The sequence below is a fragment of the Epinephelus fuscoguttatus genome, linkage group LG12 (genome assembly GCF_011397635.1).
Source record: "Epinephelus fuscoguttatus linkage group LG12, E.fuscoguttatus.final_Chr_v1".
Taxonomy (NCBI): Eukaryota; Metazoa; Chordata; class Actinopteri; order Perciformes; family Serranidae; genus Epinephelus; species Epinephelus fuscoguttatus.
Genome location: NC_064763.1, coordinates 35,215,774 through 35,233,311, shown reverse-complemented (window position 1 = coordinate 35,233,311; position 17,538 = coordinate 35,215,774). Strand labels below are relative to the sequence as shown.

General features: G+C 40.1%; 2 protein-coding genes across 2 annotated transcripts in view; one reads left to right on the top strand and one right to left on the bottom strand.

Annotated features, from left to right (window-relative positions):
• Window positions 1-3,214, bottom strand: part of stk32a (serine/threonine kinase 32A) — a 91,953-nt gene extending 88,739 nt beyond the window's left edge. The window contains exons 1-2 of the mRNA XM_049591746.1: window positions 2,818-3,214; window positions 1,216-1,746 (exon numbers count right to left, since the gene is read on the bottom strand). Coding sequence (XP_049447703.1) covers window positions 1,216-1,267 — 52 coding nt within the window. The 5' untranslated portion in view covers window positions 1,268-1,746; window positions 2,818-3,214. The remainder of the gene's footprint in view (window positions 1-1,215; window positions 1,747-2,817) is intronic.
• Window positions 3,215-8,142: 4,928 nt separating this feature from the next.
• On the top strand, window positions 8,143-12,207 carry zmp:0000001268 (CYTL1 domain-containing protein). The gene is made up of 4 exons (XM_049591752.1): window positions 8,143-8,856; window positions 9,147-9,191; window positions 9,511-9,657; window positions 11,987-12,207. Exons 1-4 carry the CDS (start codon window positions 8,704-8,706, stop codon window positions 12,029-12,031), a joined length of 390 nt encoding a protein of 129 aa, XP_049447709.1. The 5' UTR covers window positions 8,143-8,703; the 3' UTR covers window positions 12,032-12,207.
• Window positions 12,208-17,538: the final 5,331 nt, after the last annotated feature.

The following is a 17,538-nucleotide window of genomic DNA, read 5'->3' as shown; positions in this document are numbered from 1 at the left end:
ATTCAAAACGGTGCGTCTCTGTGTTTATTATTCTCCTGCCCTTGGTGAAATCGCCCACGCTGTTTTGTGAGAGAGAAGTCAGGAAGGTGCACTGTTGCATTAACTCAGAGTTCAGAGACGCTCTGTTATGAGTGACATTTCCAGAACAGCACGCCAAATGACTAAGCAGCCAGGTTAACCGTGAATAATGATTTTCTCTTTGATAGAGGGGGGAGACTGGTTGCCTCCAGTGAAAAAGAGAAAGCCACAGATATGGATTTCATCAAGATGCAATGCTGTCATTTGACACAGCTGGGTAGAAAAAATTGGTTTGTCACAGAATAATGAAACACTCAGCAAACAAAGAAAGAAATATTCTAATGGTAATTATTGGAATACGAACCTGTCACATGGGTTAAACTGAAAAACGATATTACAGTTTACAACTTAATAAAAGGAAAAGTATCAGATCATCATGGATAGCAGCCACACAGAGACAAAAATCCTCTACGGTAAGGAAACACCTGGGAAAGCCACCTCACTCCTGACTAAATCACTGACTCATGTGACTTATTTGAAGCTCTTGGGGTACAGCCAAAGTGGAATTAATTTCAGAGTCTGCCTCAGATCAATAAATTCACATTGTATTATCTACTCGGGTCACAAAGAAAAAGGGAAATAAATTCAAACTAAGAGCTTTGCCAATCAAAGTTATAGCTGCTTTTGATGCTGACCTTGATGACTAAAGAATTTAAGATAATAACCTGGCATGATTCAGGCCATTTGTAATAATAATAAATATAAAGACTTCACCAGCAAAGCTAACAGTAGAGAAAAATGTCCAGAAGAGTTCCATAAATATCTTTAAGAACTGTTTATGTCTACTATGTGTGTCTCCGTGTAAGTACACCATTCTGTGGTCAAACTGTGACTACATCAAGTGGCATTCCCTCTTTTTTCTAGACCAGTGGCAGACTGAATCAGCATTACATCAGTCAGATCCATTTACTCTAAGTGCACTTAATTTTGTTAGCTAATAGGAAATAGCTTAACACATTTATACGGCTGCAGAAAAGATGGACACCCTGGGACACAGCAGTCAACAGCAGTGAGTCCTGCTCACAACTTGTTATACCCATCGTCCCTGCTCATCCTCACTAGATCTGAGCTCACAAAAGTAGGGAAACAAAAAAGAGAGAAAAGTCAGATAAGAATGCTGGACGTTTTCTCACTCACCCTCGTCTGTGTCCTCGGTGACCGGAGCCTTGCTGGACTGTCCGAGCCCCATGGCTGCTCCTCTTACAGATTCTCCTCTTCTGCTCCCTTAGCTCAACTCAGCATCCAACGCCGGCCTCTCCCTCTGAGACGCACTCATAGCCTGGTCAACACTAGCCCCTCACACACACACACACACATACACACACACACAGTCTCACGTGCTGGACTGACACACACACATACGCAGCAGCCGGGCTCACTTTTGCTGACTTGATCGGGTCCTGTCTTCCTCTTAGCTTTCCACCTTGACTCTACCACACATCATTGCACACACACAGAGTGGAGGGCTTGGGGGAACACTAAAGGCACTGAAGCGCTGACACACACACACAGGCAGTTCCACTACAGTGTAAGTTTCCCGTCTGTCCTCACTGCTGTTCAGATGAATGCAGGCAGACGGACGACTCTCGCCAGGCAGGAGGAGGAGGAGGAGGAGGAGGGTGGGTGATGTGTTTGTGGCTGTGACCCTCTGTTGACGGAGAGTCTAACCTGTGAGGGGAGGCAGGAAAACATGACACCATCAGCAGAGTGAGGGAAGGAGGGACAGTGAGAGGGAGGAAAAAGTAATAGAGCCTCTGAGACATGAAGCCACACAGCATCTAATAATGAACGGAAAGATTGTTGCAGGATATTCTTAGATATTGAAAATAAAAAAAGTGTCATTGACTTGATTAGAAATCAACTTGATTGGCCAGCAGGAGGGAAAATGACTTTCATAACTATTTTTACACACTCAGTTCTCCCTTCTGCTTCCCTCCTCTTCCTTCAGCTGTCATCTATCAATTATTTAATTTCTATATTTCCATCAGACACTCGTCCCAGCGGAGCAGCGTCTGCACTGCATGTGTGATGAATGGCATGATGGGCTTTCCCATTAAGAGCATAAAATTGGAGGCTTTTGATTTATAGTTTGCTGGCATTGTGTACTGTAAATGGAATCCCTCAGGCTGCCCTCTTCAGGACGTGAGACTCCATGAGTTACTACTGTTTTGTCTCACATAAAAACAAAGTGCTGCCTCATGAAACACATACATATAAAAATAAATCGTGTGCATCTTATACTCCTGTACTAGCCCCATCCTATAGGAGTAAGACTGTCTTAAAGTAAGTTTTTAATGGCATTTGAGTTCCCCATTACAATTCAATATGTATGTCTCTGCTTTACTCTCCTTTAAAACTGACTGTCAGCTCCTCTCATTGCAATACCTTAAAGGAGAATGAGCTGAGATGCATTTAAGGGTTAAACAGACAAACTTCAAGTCATTGTGGCAACATTTAGTCCGCTAGGGGAAACCCTGTCATGAATGTCATTCTCACACTGTATGATAAGGTCACCTCAGCATATCGGAGCGTCCCTTTAGGGCTGATGAAATATTAAATGAAATGAAATATTCAAAAACTAGTGCGAGGGAGCCGCAGTGCTGAGCTCCCCGCAGAGGACATTGTGCTCTGAGCCCCTTATCTGACCAAATGGGACAAACATGCGCTGAATGGAAAGTACCCCCCCCCCCCTCCTCTGCATGCACCCCTACACGGCTGCTGTGCTGTGTGGACACCTACCTCTGGACGTGAGTTGAGCATGGGACCATCTCCAGGTTGGTTTTGCTGCAGACATGTGAGGCGACAGGGGAGCAACAGTGCAGCTCAGAGCATCACTTGTCCGGTGCTCGGACGACGACGCACCGGGACACCTGCCACCCCTAGACAAAAAATGGAACCACACAGCGAGACGTGACTTGCGGGATGCGCCGACGGAGTGCGCTGCGAAATGCCTTGTGTGTGGAGGACAGGAGGGCAAAGGGAGCAGAGACGGGGTTTAAGGGGGGAAACTGCTCGGCGCGTTGCACTGATGAGCGACTGACCTCCACATCGCCGCCTGTGTAATGCGCTGGCCACCACCGTGCGTCTGGAGAGGCACGTCTCATAGGCTGGTTAGGCTGATCTGCTGTAGCTGCGGGGCTGAGGTCTCCCTGTCGGTAGCAGTCACTATTCTGAAGTTATATCCCCAGATGCATGGAGAGAAGCCTAAATAGACTCCACACTAATAAAATTACTAGAACATTATGTTATAGAAATATTACAGAGAAGCTATTGTGTCTGTCACTGCTACAAGTTCAATGTAAAGTCAGTCAGCCACTGCAGAGTAACTCACAGCCACTGTAGTGATTGTCTTCTGGGTTATAGCCCAAAATGAATAGCTGATTGCTAAAGTATTAATACTTATATTAGTTTTCTATTCCCAAAGAACTTGTGCTCTATCTTGTATTTAAAAAATCATAAACCACTGCTGTTATTTTATATAAAGTATCGCTCAAATATTCAAATTACCTCATAATAATCGATTAACATTTGTAGGAAATTCTCTCATGTTGCCACCATGGAGGTCATGATCAGCTTTGAAACAGCGCTCCCTAGAGCTGATAATGGTTTGCCCCATTGATGAAAGGCAATTCTGCAAGGCTGTTTTAACCCTTTGAAACCTGAAGCAACATCATCTTTTCTTGTGCTGCTTTCAGACACCTTTTGCAAGTATTTAACCTTCAAACCCACAGCAAATTTCTTTCAACGCTATGGGAAAAAAGGCAATAAGCAACTTGGTAAAATTGGTAAAACTGCAAAAAAGGTAAATAGATTTAGATAATTATTTAAAAAAAAAAAGGAAAAAAGAACACTATTTAAAATGATTATTATTATTACATTTTAAAATTATGTTACAGAATTATTAGAATTTCAAGCACTCTTACCAGGTCATTTCTTTGTTTTTAAACTTGCTTTATTTTTTAAATTAATTTTCTTATTTTTAATTTTCCCTTTTTGCTAATTTCTTTTCTATTTTTGGGGGGTAATTTCTTCTTCTGCTTTGCGCAGGTTTAAAAGGGTTAACCTGGTGGCACCCCTAGGAGAGGGACAGTCTCTTTATAGACAAGCTGAGCCCGCTGTCTCATAATAGCCTTTAACTTATATGGAAATAGTAATTATATAGGAGGAACAGTGGACTCTAATGTGTCTCTGGTGTTCAATTGTGAGTCTAAACCACATTGTGCTCTGTGTTTTTTAATCTCTGTAGATTGTATCCTCTGTTATAGCCCCAAATTAATAGCTGATTGCCAACATATCAACAGCCTAGTTCTCTGTTCTCACAGAACTTGCGCTCGTGTCTTGTGTTAAAAAAAACAACAACAACATCTAATGCTGTTATTTCCACAAAGTATCATTTGAACACTTTCTAATAATACTCTACGTTTAATTCATCTGCAGGAAATTCTTCTCTCTCACGTTGCCACCATGGAGTCAGAGGTCATGATCAGCTTTGAAACAGCGCCCCCCAGAGCTGATACTGGTTTGCCCCGTTGATTAAAAGCACTTCTGTGAGGCCGATTGCCAACAATGCTGTTTCAACCTGATGTTCCCCCCAGGTACGGGACAGTCTCTTTATAGACAAGCTGAGCCTGCTGTCTCATAATAGCCTTTAACTTATATGGAAATAGTAATTATATAGGAGAAACAATGGGCACTAATGTCTCTCTTGTGCTCGACTGTGAGTCTAAACCACATTGTGCTTTATGGGATTTTTTTGTTTGTTTATTTTTAAATCTCCTTAGCCATCAATATGACAGTCCTTCATGATTCTTATATATTACAGGTGACAATCTTGCAGTTGGATCACCACATATAAAATACATTGACCTGCGACTTAAAGCAAATGTCAGCCAAGGATGTTAAGTGCAGGTCAGTGTCCCCTTACCTACCTCTTAACAAGCCCACCTCTGTAAATTGTTTTTATTGGGTTTTGTAGTTTTTACAGACCATAACACAGGTCCATAGATCAGACATTCAAGAACAAAACAATAAAGGTGTAAGTACAGGCTAGAAGTTAAGCGGAATTAATTATACAGCAAGCTAAAACATGGCTTGCAAGCGGACAAAATAAAATACAGAGGAAAACAAAAACAATAATAAATGAATTTAAAAGAGGAGAGAGACAAAAAAAATAAAGTCACAAGGAGTTAAAATGCAGCATTAGCTAAATAAGCTTTGTAGGGGTCCCAGATCCTTGAGAACAGGTCTGCTTTGCCCTTAAGTGAATATCTGATCTTCTCTAAACTCAAAGGCATCAATAGGTCTCTAACCCAGTGTCAATAATGGAGTGTCAGGGGATCTCCAGTTTAGCAGAATAACCCTCCTTGCAGTAAGTGTAGCTCGGGCCACTGCCCCATGCTGGGATCCAGACAGTGGTGAGCTCACTGGCAAGACTCCAAAAAAAGCAATACATGGAGAGAGTTTGATATTTTGTTATGTGTATCACAGAGACATGTAAATATCTTATCCCACAGTTTAGCCACTGAGGGGCAGGTCCAAAACTGATGGTATAAGGACCATGTTCCATCTTGCCTGTAATGCAAGTGTGGTCAAAATTAGGTTACCTCCCTCACTTTTGGATCCCTTGCTCGGACCACGCCCATCTACAAACTTGGCTTTCATTTTGACCTCAGCTACACACCTGTAAAGTGTTTTGACTGCGTCTTGTACAGTTAGGACATTATTGTGTTGACACAATCTGCCCACAGACAACAAGACAAACACTTAGCTAGATACTCAAAACTGTGCCTGTGGTAGTTCCCGCTACAATGGGTGTCACCTGGATCACATTTTACGACGATGACACACACACACAGACTCACAAGGTGAAAACAATACCAGCTTTCCCAACATTGTTACAACTGGTAAAAATACACCATATACTGTAGGTCTGAACAGCTTTCTATGTGAGTAGCAAATATAAGGTGTTTCCCAATGACTTTACCTATCATCTCATAAAGGTCATACAAAGCATGTCACAACTTAAGTAATGAAGTTAACCTCAAATATAAGATTACTCACACACAGTACATGATGATACAGTTTCACAGCAGCTCTGTGATTCATAACCAGACCATAAACCCACAATATGTGTTTGCCTCATTGGAATTTGCAGTCTTTGAGCAGATTTCTGCAGTCCAGTCTCTCCTCATATAGTAACTTCTGTGGCCATTAACTACTTACTGTAAAACACATCCGTCCATTATAAAGCCTGTCACCTGCGTCCCCTGTTAATTGAGCAGGCCAAGGTCGAGAGGAGCATGGCTGAGTGGTGGGACTGTGGGACTGGAGATATGCTTACGGCGCATACCGCACTTTCTCTTCCTCTCTGTCATGCCAAGACACATTCAGTGTGAGCCATCCATCTTCATACGGCGGCGGGGGACAGACCTCCAACTCTCGACACAGTCCACGAGAAGTGACGAGCATCACTCAAAAGCAGGCCAATCCCTTATCGAGCGCCCGACGCCATCAGGAGTTGTACTCTTCTTTTGGATGAGATGAGTGATGACAGTGTCATATCACACCTGGACAGAAACGGAGTGCAGCTACTTAACGTGCAGGTGGCCTCAGCATGTGCCAGGGTTGTCCTAGTTTTGTAATTGAAAATGTTCTTTGCCTGAAAAGAGAATCAGTCATAGATAAGTTCTGGTTTCATTAGATTAAGTTTTGAAATAAAGAATGAAAACAATTTGCAGAACTTCAACATGATGGACGCTGAGACTGCTTGGGAAGCTGTAACTAGTTTAGATCTATGAAATTAGCCTCATCTAGTGGATAGAAATGACATCACATCACATGACAGCAGCCAGTATTAATGCAGAAAGGGTCTTATGGGAATATAATTTACAGCATAAATCACTTTTATGATCAGCGTTACTGTCAAAGCATCAAAACCACCGTGCTCCCCAATGCAGTAATGCATCGTTATGAAAAAAGCTATCATAGTACAAAATATTAAAGCTTTTCTCTTTCTATATTACGGTGAAACATTTGAATGATCTGATCCCTTTTCATCCTCAGGGCTGCCTGGATTCTTTCAGGCAACACATTTCATTACAGTGTGTGTGCTTTAAATTAAAATGCACGCAGCAGCAAATAACATGTACAGAAGAAAATAAAAAACAGCAGCAGCAATTAAATTCCAAAGGTGCTCCATACTGAGTTGGGATCTTGAGACTGTGGCTACTGGAGTGAACCAAAGCCACCATCATGTGTTGTAAATCTTTGTGTAGAATCTGTTTAAACTATCAGACAGTACTCAGCTGATGCAAAGAAATGAAATGTATGGAAGCAGTTTTTATAAAAGATATTTTTGGGGCTTTTTGATAGGACTGATATAATATGAAGGCGGGAGACAGAGGGGGAATGACATGCAGCAGAGGGCTGTGGGTTGGAATTGAGCCTTCAGCCGCAGCTAAACAGACATACCGTAAAACTTTAATCAAAAGCCTAGTCCCAATTAAATGCCCAGTCCCTTTTACTAGCCTGATGTGGCTACACATTTTGACAAATAAACGCCTGTCTCAATTAGATGCCTGGTCTGGTTGCCAAGCAGTTATTTTTTTAATAGAAGACTGTCAGATGTATAAAACCGATTTGTTAAATTATGTGTCCATTCCTCGATTACCCTGTAATTTATTCATATTCCCTTTGTCTGTAACGTGCCTCAGATCCAAAGAATCAAAAGGGTTTTTCATAAATGAATCCAAGTTGTGAGTATTGTTTTAACAGGACTGGCTGCAACATTAAAATAATTTACACATGTATGCATCAATAATTTTTTTTTTTGATATTGTGATATACATTATTTCACCTAATGAGTACTTTTACTGTAGGTGCTGTAAGCAGGGGCATAAATATAGTCGGTAACAATCTACAATGAAATTATATGTTCATTTTACATAAACTATATTAACTAAAAATAAACTATTTTAAAAATCCAATTAATGAGTAATCTCTTATTATATGTAGTATTTTTGTCATATATAGATTTGCAGTGATGATTGGAAATATGAGTGTTGTCCAACATCAAGTCTGTATTTTAACATGTGACGATAATATAAAATATACCGTACTTGTTTTAACACAAAATCTGGTACCAGGGTCCATCATGATAGTGTGCACAGGGGCCAATCTTAACTACCGTACACCACTGGCTTCAAGTATTTAATAATGATAGTACTTTTGCACCTTTACTTGTACAAACAAAAACACAACTTTTACCGGCAGCAGAATATTTCTACACTGTCTTATTGCTACTTTACTTAAGTAAAATCTGATATAATAAATACCATACAGAATATTCCTCCCTTTCTGAGGCACATCACTAATTTATGTCTTCTCAGTATCATAATTTATGGACAAAACAATCCCCTCAGGCCTGCTTTGACTCCTTTATAAAGATAAGTGTTGTCTTATCTGGCACAATGTGTTGTCGTCTGTCATTCCTCTGTGGCTGCATAATTATTTTAGAGTAAACAGAGGGTGTGTTTCCAATCTGTGCACATGCATACGTGGCTGCATGTGTGCATCGGTGACACAAACAAACAAAGGTTCAGTTAGTGCAGTAGGTGTCACTGAGTCATGGCGATCTTTAACCACTTGTTGCTCGTTTGGTGTTTGGTGCCGCTGGTGCTGAGCTACCCTTTCTACCCACCGACATGCTACACCAAGGTGCTGTACATGGCACGAGAGCTCACCCAGTGGGCTGCAGATCTGAAGAGGGACCCTGAGACTGTAAGTCAGCTGCTGTGTTGTCACTATTATAGATTTTTACTTTAACACTAAAGCTGTGTAATGTTTAAGTGTCCTGTATATCATACTGTAGTTTTTGCTTTGATGTTTATATAATGTTTTTTTTATATTTTATGACAGTATTGGAGATTATAATTAGTTATTTTCTCCCTTCATTTATTTACTAAATACAGATATTCCTCAATTTAGTTTAACCCCATCAACCCCATTTTTCAGAGTATAAAAATTATATCAGATTATTATGCTTATGATTATTGTTGTTTTGCACCCAGGCTTACTGCATGGCACGCATGCCAGATCTCATCCTTGATGTCCATGTAAGTATGACTTCAAATTCTGCTTGATTTATTGATATTACTAGACTGAATTTGTTGCTGTTCATACTTGGAATATGGGAATTTACACATTTGAAAGGTAACCAGAGTTCAGATTCAAGATACTGTTCTGATGGTTCTTTTTTTTCAAAGAACCAAAAACAAAACAAAATGTTTTCTGATCTGTACTTTTAGTCTATCCTTCACACTCTGTTTTGAGTGCTCCGGCTGTCCCAGAATTTTTTTTACACTAACATCTGTGGTACTTTGACCTCAGCTGTAAATCACGCACAGGGACACTAATTGCTACTCATGCCGGCAGAATGCTTGTGTGATGAACAAAATGAGGACCTACATCTCCCTGGTGGAAGGCCTGCGAGATCGCCGCTGCGCTTACACCAAAGACGTGAGGAAGCTGGGTCTCACTCTGAGGCAGCTGTTCATCATCATGTCGGAGAAGTGTCACGGGGTAAGACGAGACAAACAGACAAAACAGGTTTAACACAATGAGGCTCAAATGTTACCATAATATTTGTGCCATGAAGCAATCAAGTAGGATTAACTCTGGTGGGACACTAAGTGAAGCACAGTGAGACAACTGTACGCCATAGATTAATCTATTTAAAAAATACCACCTGCACATTAAATCACTATGCACAGGATTTTTTGGTACGTATTCTGTACTTTTAATGGAGGACAAAATGTGCTTTTGCTGCAAATAGAGAAGATAAAAGTTGTAGTAGAAGTAGCGGGTTTACCACCAACAGTTCCATTTTGGAGAGACTGCAGTAGCACTATGTCGAAATTCCACAAATATATACCATGAGAAGTTGCACAAGTATAAACATGTAAGACACCCACAAGGGGGGCCATGACACTTCTCATATAATTGCTGACTATTGGAGGCTGACAATGCTGTCTTTAATAGGCTGTGGCATGCATGAAGGTTGTGGTATCGTGTAAAACTAGACAAACTGAGGCATCCATCAGTACCAATCATGTTGGCATAGCTTATCGGGAAGGGGGCCAAATAACATCCCAAAGTTAGGCTGTTTTGTTAAGGGTACAAATAGGGTCAAAGGGGTCTCTTGAACTCTCACCTCAAAATATCTGAATAAAAATGGGTTCTGTGGGTACCCGCATGTGTCCCCTTAACTTTAGAGGCCTTGTTCCCTGTAAAGGTTTCGTTCCTTACAATCAATGTACTCCTTCAAAATAAAGTTGTATTGTCTTCTTTTTAGGGAAAAGGAAAACCAGCCTATTTAAAGAACAATTAATCGCCTAACACACATATATATATGTACAGAGACATAACACATTAAACAGGGTTGTCATGGAAATCAAGATGTTAATTGTAATAGTATTAGTTTATGTCCATTAGAAAATCAGTAATGTTAAGTGTAAAATAAGAAACCAAAGTACATTAGTTTGCAGTTGATCAACTCTGATATTGACATAGTTATCTACTAGCCTATATACTACGAACGCTTCATTAAATTCCTGAAGTTCAGTTATGGCTTTTGGTGTAGGTGTGCCACCCCTCTAGCCACCCTTAGGAAAGGTTTCTGGGGCATCACTGACTGTAACTGCGTGGACTGATAGATTTGACACTTATCTGTTCAGTTATTGCAGCTCTTTTCAAAAATAAGTAGAGTCCAGGCACAATGCATAGCAGAGAATGTAACTTAAAGATAAAAAATACGGTCTCCTCCCAAATTTAAAGCATCTCAAAGGTAGTGTAATGTATTTCTCTTGTCCTTTAAATGGCAAATTGTTATTCCTTTGCTCCCCATGCTTTGTTTTATTTGCTCCCTATGATTTGTTTTCTTTGTTCCCTATGTTTTGTTTTCTTTGTTCCCCATGCTTTGTTTTATTTGCTCCCTATGATTTGTTTTCTTTGTTCCCTATGATTTGTTTTCTTTGTTCCCTATGTTTTGTTTTCTTTGTTCCCCATGCTTTGTTTTCTTTGCTCCCTATGATTTGTTTTCTTTGTTCCCCATGATTTGTTTTCTTTGTTCCCCATGCTTTGTTTTATTTGCTCCCTATGATTTGTTTTCTTTGTTCCCCATATTTTGTTTTCTTCCACTGTACATCCACACTCAAGTACAAGTACCGCCAAGTATTTTATTGGTACCTGATTCATACAACAAAATTCCACATGCATGGATTCTTGGATAAATTAAACAACCGTCCATTAAGGTATATTTTAAGTCACGCCTCTACTTTGTATGAGCTAAAGTCTGAGCCACTGCAGCCCGCCATGAAACAGAAAACTGAAAAAATGCATTCAAACAGACTGCCGGTTAACGGGTCACTCAGTGGGTCATTTCATGGGATTAGACAGGGTTTATGATGCAGATTATGAAAAACGTTCAGTTCTCTGTGGATGCTTATTTGAGCATTCTCTCCTGAACCGTGGAGTCGGACACGTGTGTCTGAGTTTGGTTTTCCATAAAGCCTGACATGGCCTGTCTGTGCAGACCGGGCCACTGTGTCTCGACAACGGGTTGAAGTTAATTCACTTTCACTCCAGTCATTTCAGTAATCCTCAGTAACAGCAATAGGTTCACCTCTTATTATAGGCTGGAAATTAGTATGCATTTGATATGGATGATTTTCTGCTGAGGATTTCTCTTTGTTTCTACAGTTTCAATCCAGATAACAATGTATTGAATATGAAGGCAGGTGAAACTGAGCTGCTTACAACATGAGAAATATGAACTCTGAGTAAAAATCTTATGCAATCACACACACCTTACCTATTTCATCTTTCTTTTTTTTTTTGTTTTTTGAAATAGGACTTGGTGTTCACGATCTTTGACTGCTCTGCTCTGGAGCGCTGACATACTGGATCCTGAGGCAACAGTATAACAGTCTGACAGCAGTACAGCCTGTCTATGTACATTCTTCAAGCATGTGCAGTCACTGAGAGACACAAGACTGATGTTGAGTTTAAATCTATGATAAGTATGGCTTGTGTTACCAAAAATGTATTTTAATCATCTGTTGTCTGACTATAATGGGGTTTATCACATCTGTCCTGTGCAATTTCACTGAGGAAATATTTCATATAATAAACTTTATCAAAATGCTTTTCATTACTCTCTTTTAACATGATGTTGGGTAAAAAAAAAAAAAAAAAAGTACACAAAGCTTGTTAGTGGTTACATACAGCAAACTACAATATTGTCAAGTTTTATCAAAATTCATATTACTTAAAGGGCCAGTGTGTAAAATGGGCTGAAAACAGTGACATGTAACGTTTAGATTCTAGATTGCAGTGCTCACTTGCTCGCCTGTGCTCACCTCTCCTGTCAGCAAAGTTACGGTGGCCTCCGAGGACCAAAACACTTTGGAAAAATGACGTTGTCCGCGACAGAGAGCAGCGTCTCTGCTGGTAACATATCCAAAGCAACGAGCAATGAAGTGAAGATCTAAACCATATTACGATATGTTATCAGTGAGAGGTTAGGAGTGTTTTATTGTTTTGGTAACAAAAGCAAACATTAGCGCAGTAATGCTAAATGAAGTCATGGCACAGTGCGGCAAATAATCGTTAGGTTGGTAGGATAACCGTTAACGTTACATATTATAATATGTGTTTGCAGAGTGATTTTCCACAGGAGACAGGGAGAGGAGGGAGAGGGAGAGGGAGAGGAGGAAGACGAGGGAGAGGAAGAGATGCAGGAAGGGCAGGCGGCGTGCCTCAGCCACGGAGAGGGAAGAGGAGGAGGGGAGGATGTTATGCCTGTTTTGTCTTTGACGTAAGACTAAATTTTTCGCAAGTGTTTTACAGTAATTGCTCTATCTGGAGATGATGTAACTTTACAAACTCTCCTCCTCACTCCCTACTTGTCGAGTCTGACACGTAACGCTATTATACTATGTGCTGACAAACAGTAGCATTTATTTTAGTAGTTTACCTGTCCAGCAGAAAACACGCCACTTCAGCGTCAGATTGAAGCCCTTTGTCCTTCATGAACCCCCTCCATTGCTGAAAAACATCACCGATGTTTTTTCTCTGCCGCCGCTTGTCCCGTTTTCTTTGCCCCTCTTTGTGTCGTCTTTTCCTCGCAGATGACGGTTCAGGTTCATTCTCTGCTGTTGCGTGGTAAGTGTGGTCCATTCGCAAACTTTATAACTAAAAAAACTTTAACTACTCTCTATCGACAAACTACTAACACTCTCTGCTGTTTCCTCCTCCTTCTTCCTTCCTTCCACTGTCTTCGTTGGTTTATTTATTCAGGCGAAACGTGTTCCCTGGCTGGCTGGATTGTCTGCTCGGGCTGCCGTACATACATGGCAGCATAAGATGGCGACCTCTCTAAAGCAAGGCCCTTGCTATATATATATATATATATATATATATATATATACACAGTACAGGCCAAAAGTTTGGACACACCTTCTCATTCAATGCGTTTTCTTTATTTTCATGACTATTTACATTGTAGATTCTCACTGAAGGCATCAAAACTATGAATGAACACGTGGAGTTATGTACTTAACAAAAAAGGTGAAATAACTGAAAACATGTTTTATATTCTAGTTTCTTCAAAATAGCCACCCTTTGCTCTGATTACTGCTTTGCACACTCTTGGCATTCTCTCCATGAGCTTCAAGAGGTAGTCACCTGAAATGGTTTCCACTTCACAGGTGTGCCTTATCAGGGTTAATTAGTGGAATTTCTTGCTTTATCAATGGGGTTGGGACCATCAGTTGTGTTGTGCAGAAGTCAGGTTAATACACAGCCGACAGCCCTATTGGACAACTGTTAAAATTCATATTATGGCAAGAACCAATCAGCTAACTAAAGAAAAACGAGTGGCCATCATTACTTTAAGAAGTGAAGGTCAGTCAGTCCGGAAAATTGCAAAAACTTTAAATGTGTCCCCAAGTGGAGTCGCAAAAACCATCAAGCGCTACAACGAAACTGGCACACGAGGACCGACCCAGGAAAGGAAGACCAAGAGTCACCTCTGCTTCTGAGGATAAGTTCATCCGAGTCACCAGCCTCAGAAATCGCAAGTTAACAGCAGCTCAGATCAGAGAGCAGATGAATGCCACACAGAGTTCTAGCAGCAGACCCATCTCTAGAACAACTGTTAAGAGGAGACTGCGCGAATCAGGCCTTCATGGTCAAATAGCTGCTAGGAAACCACTGCTAAGGAGAGGCAACAAGCAGAAGAGATTTGTTTGGGCCAAGAAACACAAGGAATGGACATTAGACCAGTGGAAATCTGTGCTTTGGTCTGATGAGTCCAAATTTGAGATCTTTGGTTCCAACCGCCGTGTCTCTGTGAGACGCAGAAAAGGTGAACGGATGGATTCCACATGCCTGGTTCCCAGTGTGAAGCATGGAGGAGGAGGTGTGATGGTGTGGGGGTGTTTTGCTGGTGACACTGTTGGGGATTTATTCAAAATTGAAGGCACACTGAACCAGCATGGCTACCACAGCATCCTGCAGCGACATGCCATCCCATCCCATCCGGTTTTGCGTTTAGTTGACGATCATTTATATTTCAACAGGACAATGACCCCAAACACACCTCCAGGCTGTGTAAGGGCTATTTGACCAAGAAGGAGAGTGATGGAGTGCTGCGGCAGATGACCTGGCCTCCACAGTCACCGGACCTGAACCAATCGAGATGGTTTGGGGTGAGCTGGACCGCAGAGTGAAGGCAAAGGGGCCAACAAGTGCTAAACACCTCTGGGAACTCCTTCAAGACTGTTGGAAACCATTTCAGGTGACTACCTCTTGAAGCTCATGGAGAGAATGCCAAGAGTGTGCAAAGCAGTAATCAGAGCAAAGGGTGGCTATTTTGAAGAAATTAGAATATAAAACATGTTTTCAGTTATTTCACCTTTTTTGTTAAGTACATAACTCCACATGTGTTCATTCATAGTTTTGATGCCTTCAGTGAGAATCTACAATGTAAATAGTCATGAAAATAAAGAAAACGCATTGAATGAGAAGGTGTGTCCAAACTTTTGGCCTGTACTGTATATATATATATATATATATATATATATATATATATATGTATATGTGTATATATATATATATGTATATGTGTATATATATATATATAAATATATATATGTATGTATATGTATATATATATATATATATATATATAAAAGCATAATTATAAGGCTACGAAAACCAAAAGAATTTTATTTTATAGCGATTATACACTTGTATAAACATATTAATGGGTAGAAGATTCAGATTGACAATAAACCATGCCAAATATTACACACTGGCCCTTTAACAAAATCATTGGACGCCTACTAGCTCACCTGGTGGAGCGGGCACCCCATGTGCATAGGCTATGTCCTTGACGTGGCAGCCATGGGCTGTGTAAGGGCTTTAAGAGGAAGAGAAAGTGCATCAAGGTAACATGCTGGAACTTAATTGGGTTGGGCAGTTTTGTAGTCATGGGAACAATACAAAGTATACACACATATATACAGCGATGACAAGTCATTAGTGTGAGGGGATTAGTGGAAACCTCTGTGGGCTTGTATGGACATGCATGAGCTTGTCTCTTTACTGTCAGTTCTCTGAGGATTTACAGAAGGAAATCTCTCTTTCACTTTGTATCCAGAGTGCAAAGTGACATTAGAGAACATTTAACAAAGTGGGTGCTTTAGCATTAATTTTGGACTAAGGTAACAAGACATATGTGGCTCAAATTAATAAATATGAGATCCAATTACCTCTAATTAGAGTGAAAAATATCCTGAAACAAAGCTGATGTTGAAACACAACATACCAAATTATGGTTTACAACTCATTTAAACAGCTCAGTGCCACCAATCTTTCTGTCCATAATTGGTGATTGAGCAGATTGTTTGGCTAATTTTTCCATAGAATTCCAAGAGATAATTACTCATGCAAATCGGGCGGTAAATGATGTTTATTGAGACTGATTTTAAAGTGCTTTATGCACTCTGAAGGGAAATGTTACCTGAAGTTTATTGAAAAGTATGAATATTGGTTTGAGTTCCATGTTAATGAAAATAATCGTTTGTATGGAGAACAGTGCATCAGTCACTCCTCAGTAATTGACTTTAGCTCGCACATATTTTCCTGAGGTTCATAACACAACACTCTTTTCTTTCCAATTTCTTTCAGTTTTTTTTTCTTAGCTTGTCAACGTCTCATCTTCATCATGGAAAAAGGTTGTTGATAAATATTTTTCATCATAGTTTCAGTAACAAAATTAATATTGCTACTTACATCACATTAAGTGTAACTTAACAAACATACTTATTTTAACCCACACCTTGATTCCTTTCCTAAACCTAACCAAGTAGTTTGTTGCCTCAGTTAGTTTTAGTGCAGAAGTTTATTTTGAAAAGTCACTGTATGCATGTAACAAGCAGAAAATGTATGTTTCCTGTGAACATAGAAATTTATTTTGAAAAGACACTATCATATAAAGAGCCGAAACTGACACCTCCAAAACGAATGCTGGAGGGGTGTCTTGAGCATCATAGTTTAAAGTGTAGGTCTACTGACCAAGCTGCTGTATGTGACGAGTTGGGAGTGACAACTTGTTGGCCAATATAACAAACATGTTAATAACATTTATAAATATCTTAACTTGTTTCTGTTTAAGATTCTGTCCCTGTTTCTATAACTCTTGCTCTGGTGTTGAAACACTGAGGTGTTGAAAATCAAACTGATCAACAAAGACAAAAACTATTTTAGACTTCATGTTCAAATACACCCCATGATCATAATCATGTTTTTCTTTCTTCTATTTCTCTTTGCTAGTTTATCCTTTATTTAAACGGGAACAGGAACAGTCTTAGACCAACAAACACAATTCAAATACACAGTTACCTGTCAGCTCACTGTTGTGATTATGAAGGGCTGCAAGTGAATATTTTCATAACTGATTCATCTGATTGACTGTTTATTCTGTAATATTATGAAAAATTAAAATTTCAGCTTCCCTAGAAACTCAAGGTGATTTCTTCATATTGTTTACTTTGTCTGACAAACAGGCCAATAAACAAACAAATTCAATTTAAAATTCTATCAAATAAGAGAAGTAAGTCATCACAACAGAGATTAGTTGGCGTAGTTTGCTTTTTTCAAAAATTCATTTCAATTCAATTTTTAATCCTGAAGGAAATTCTTGTGCCAGAGAATGCTTCAAATTACAGTAACAACAATTAACGTTCCCAAACCAGTTCAACCATGGGGTGTTGGTAGCGTAGTGGACAGTGCTGGCGCCCCATGTACAGAGGCGATGCCTCACTGCAGCGGTCGCAGGTTCGATTCTGGCTTGCAACCCTTTTCTGCATGTCATCCCCCCACTCTCTCTCTCTCTCC

Bases quoted from the DNA above. Each gene is read 5' to 3' on its own strand.
- zmp:0000001268 (XM_049591752.1), top strand. From the start codon at position 8,704: ATGGCGATCTTTAACCACTTGTTGCTCGTTTGGTGTTTGGTGCCGCTG. The intron at 8,857-9,146 runs GTAAGTCAGCTG...TTTTGCACCCAG, and splicing joins TGAAGAGGGACCCTGAGACT to GCTTACTGCATGGCACGCAT. The intron at 9,658-11,986 runs GTAAGACGAGAC...TTTTTGAAATAG, and splicing joins TGTCGGAGAAGTGTCACGGG to GACTTGGTGTTCACGATCTT.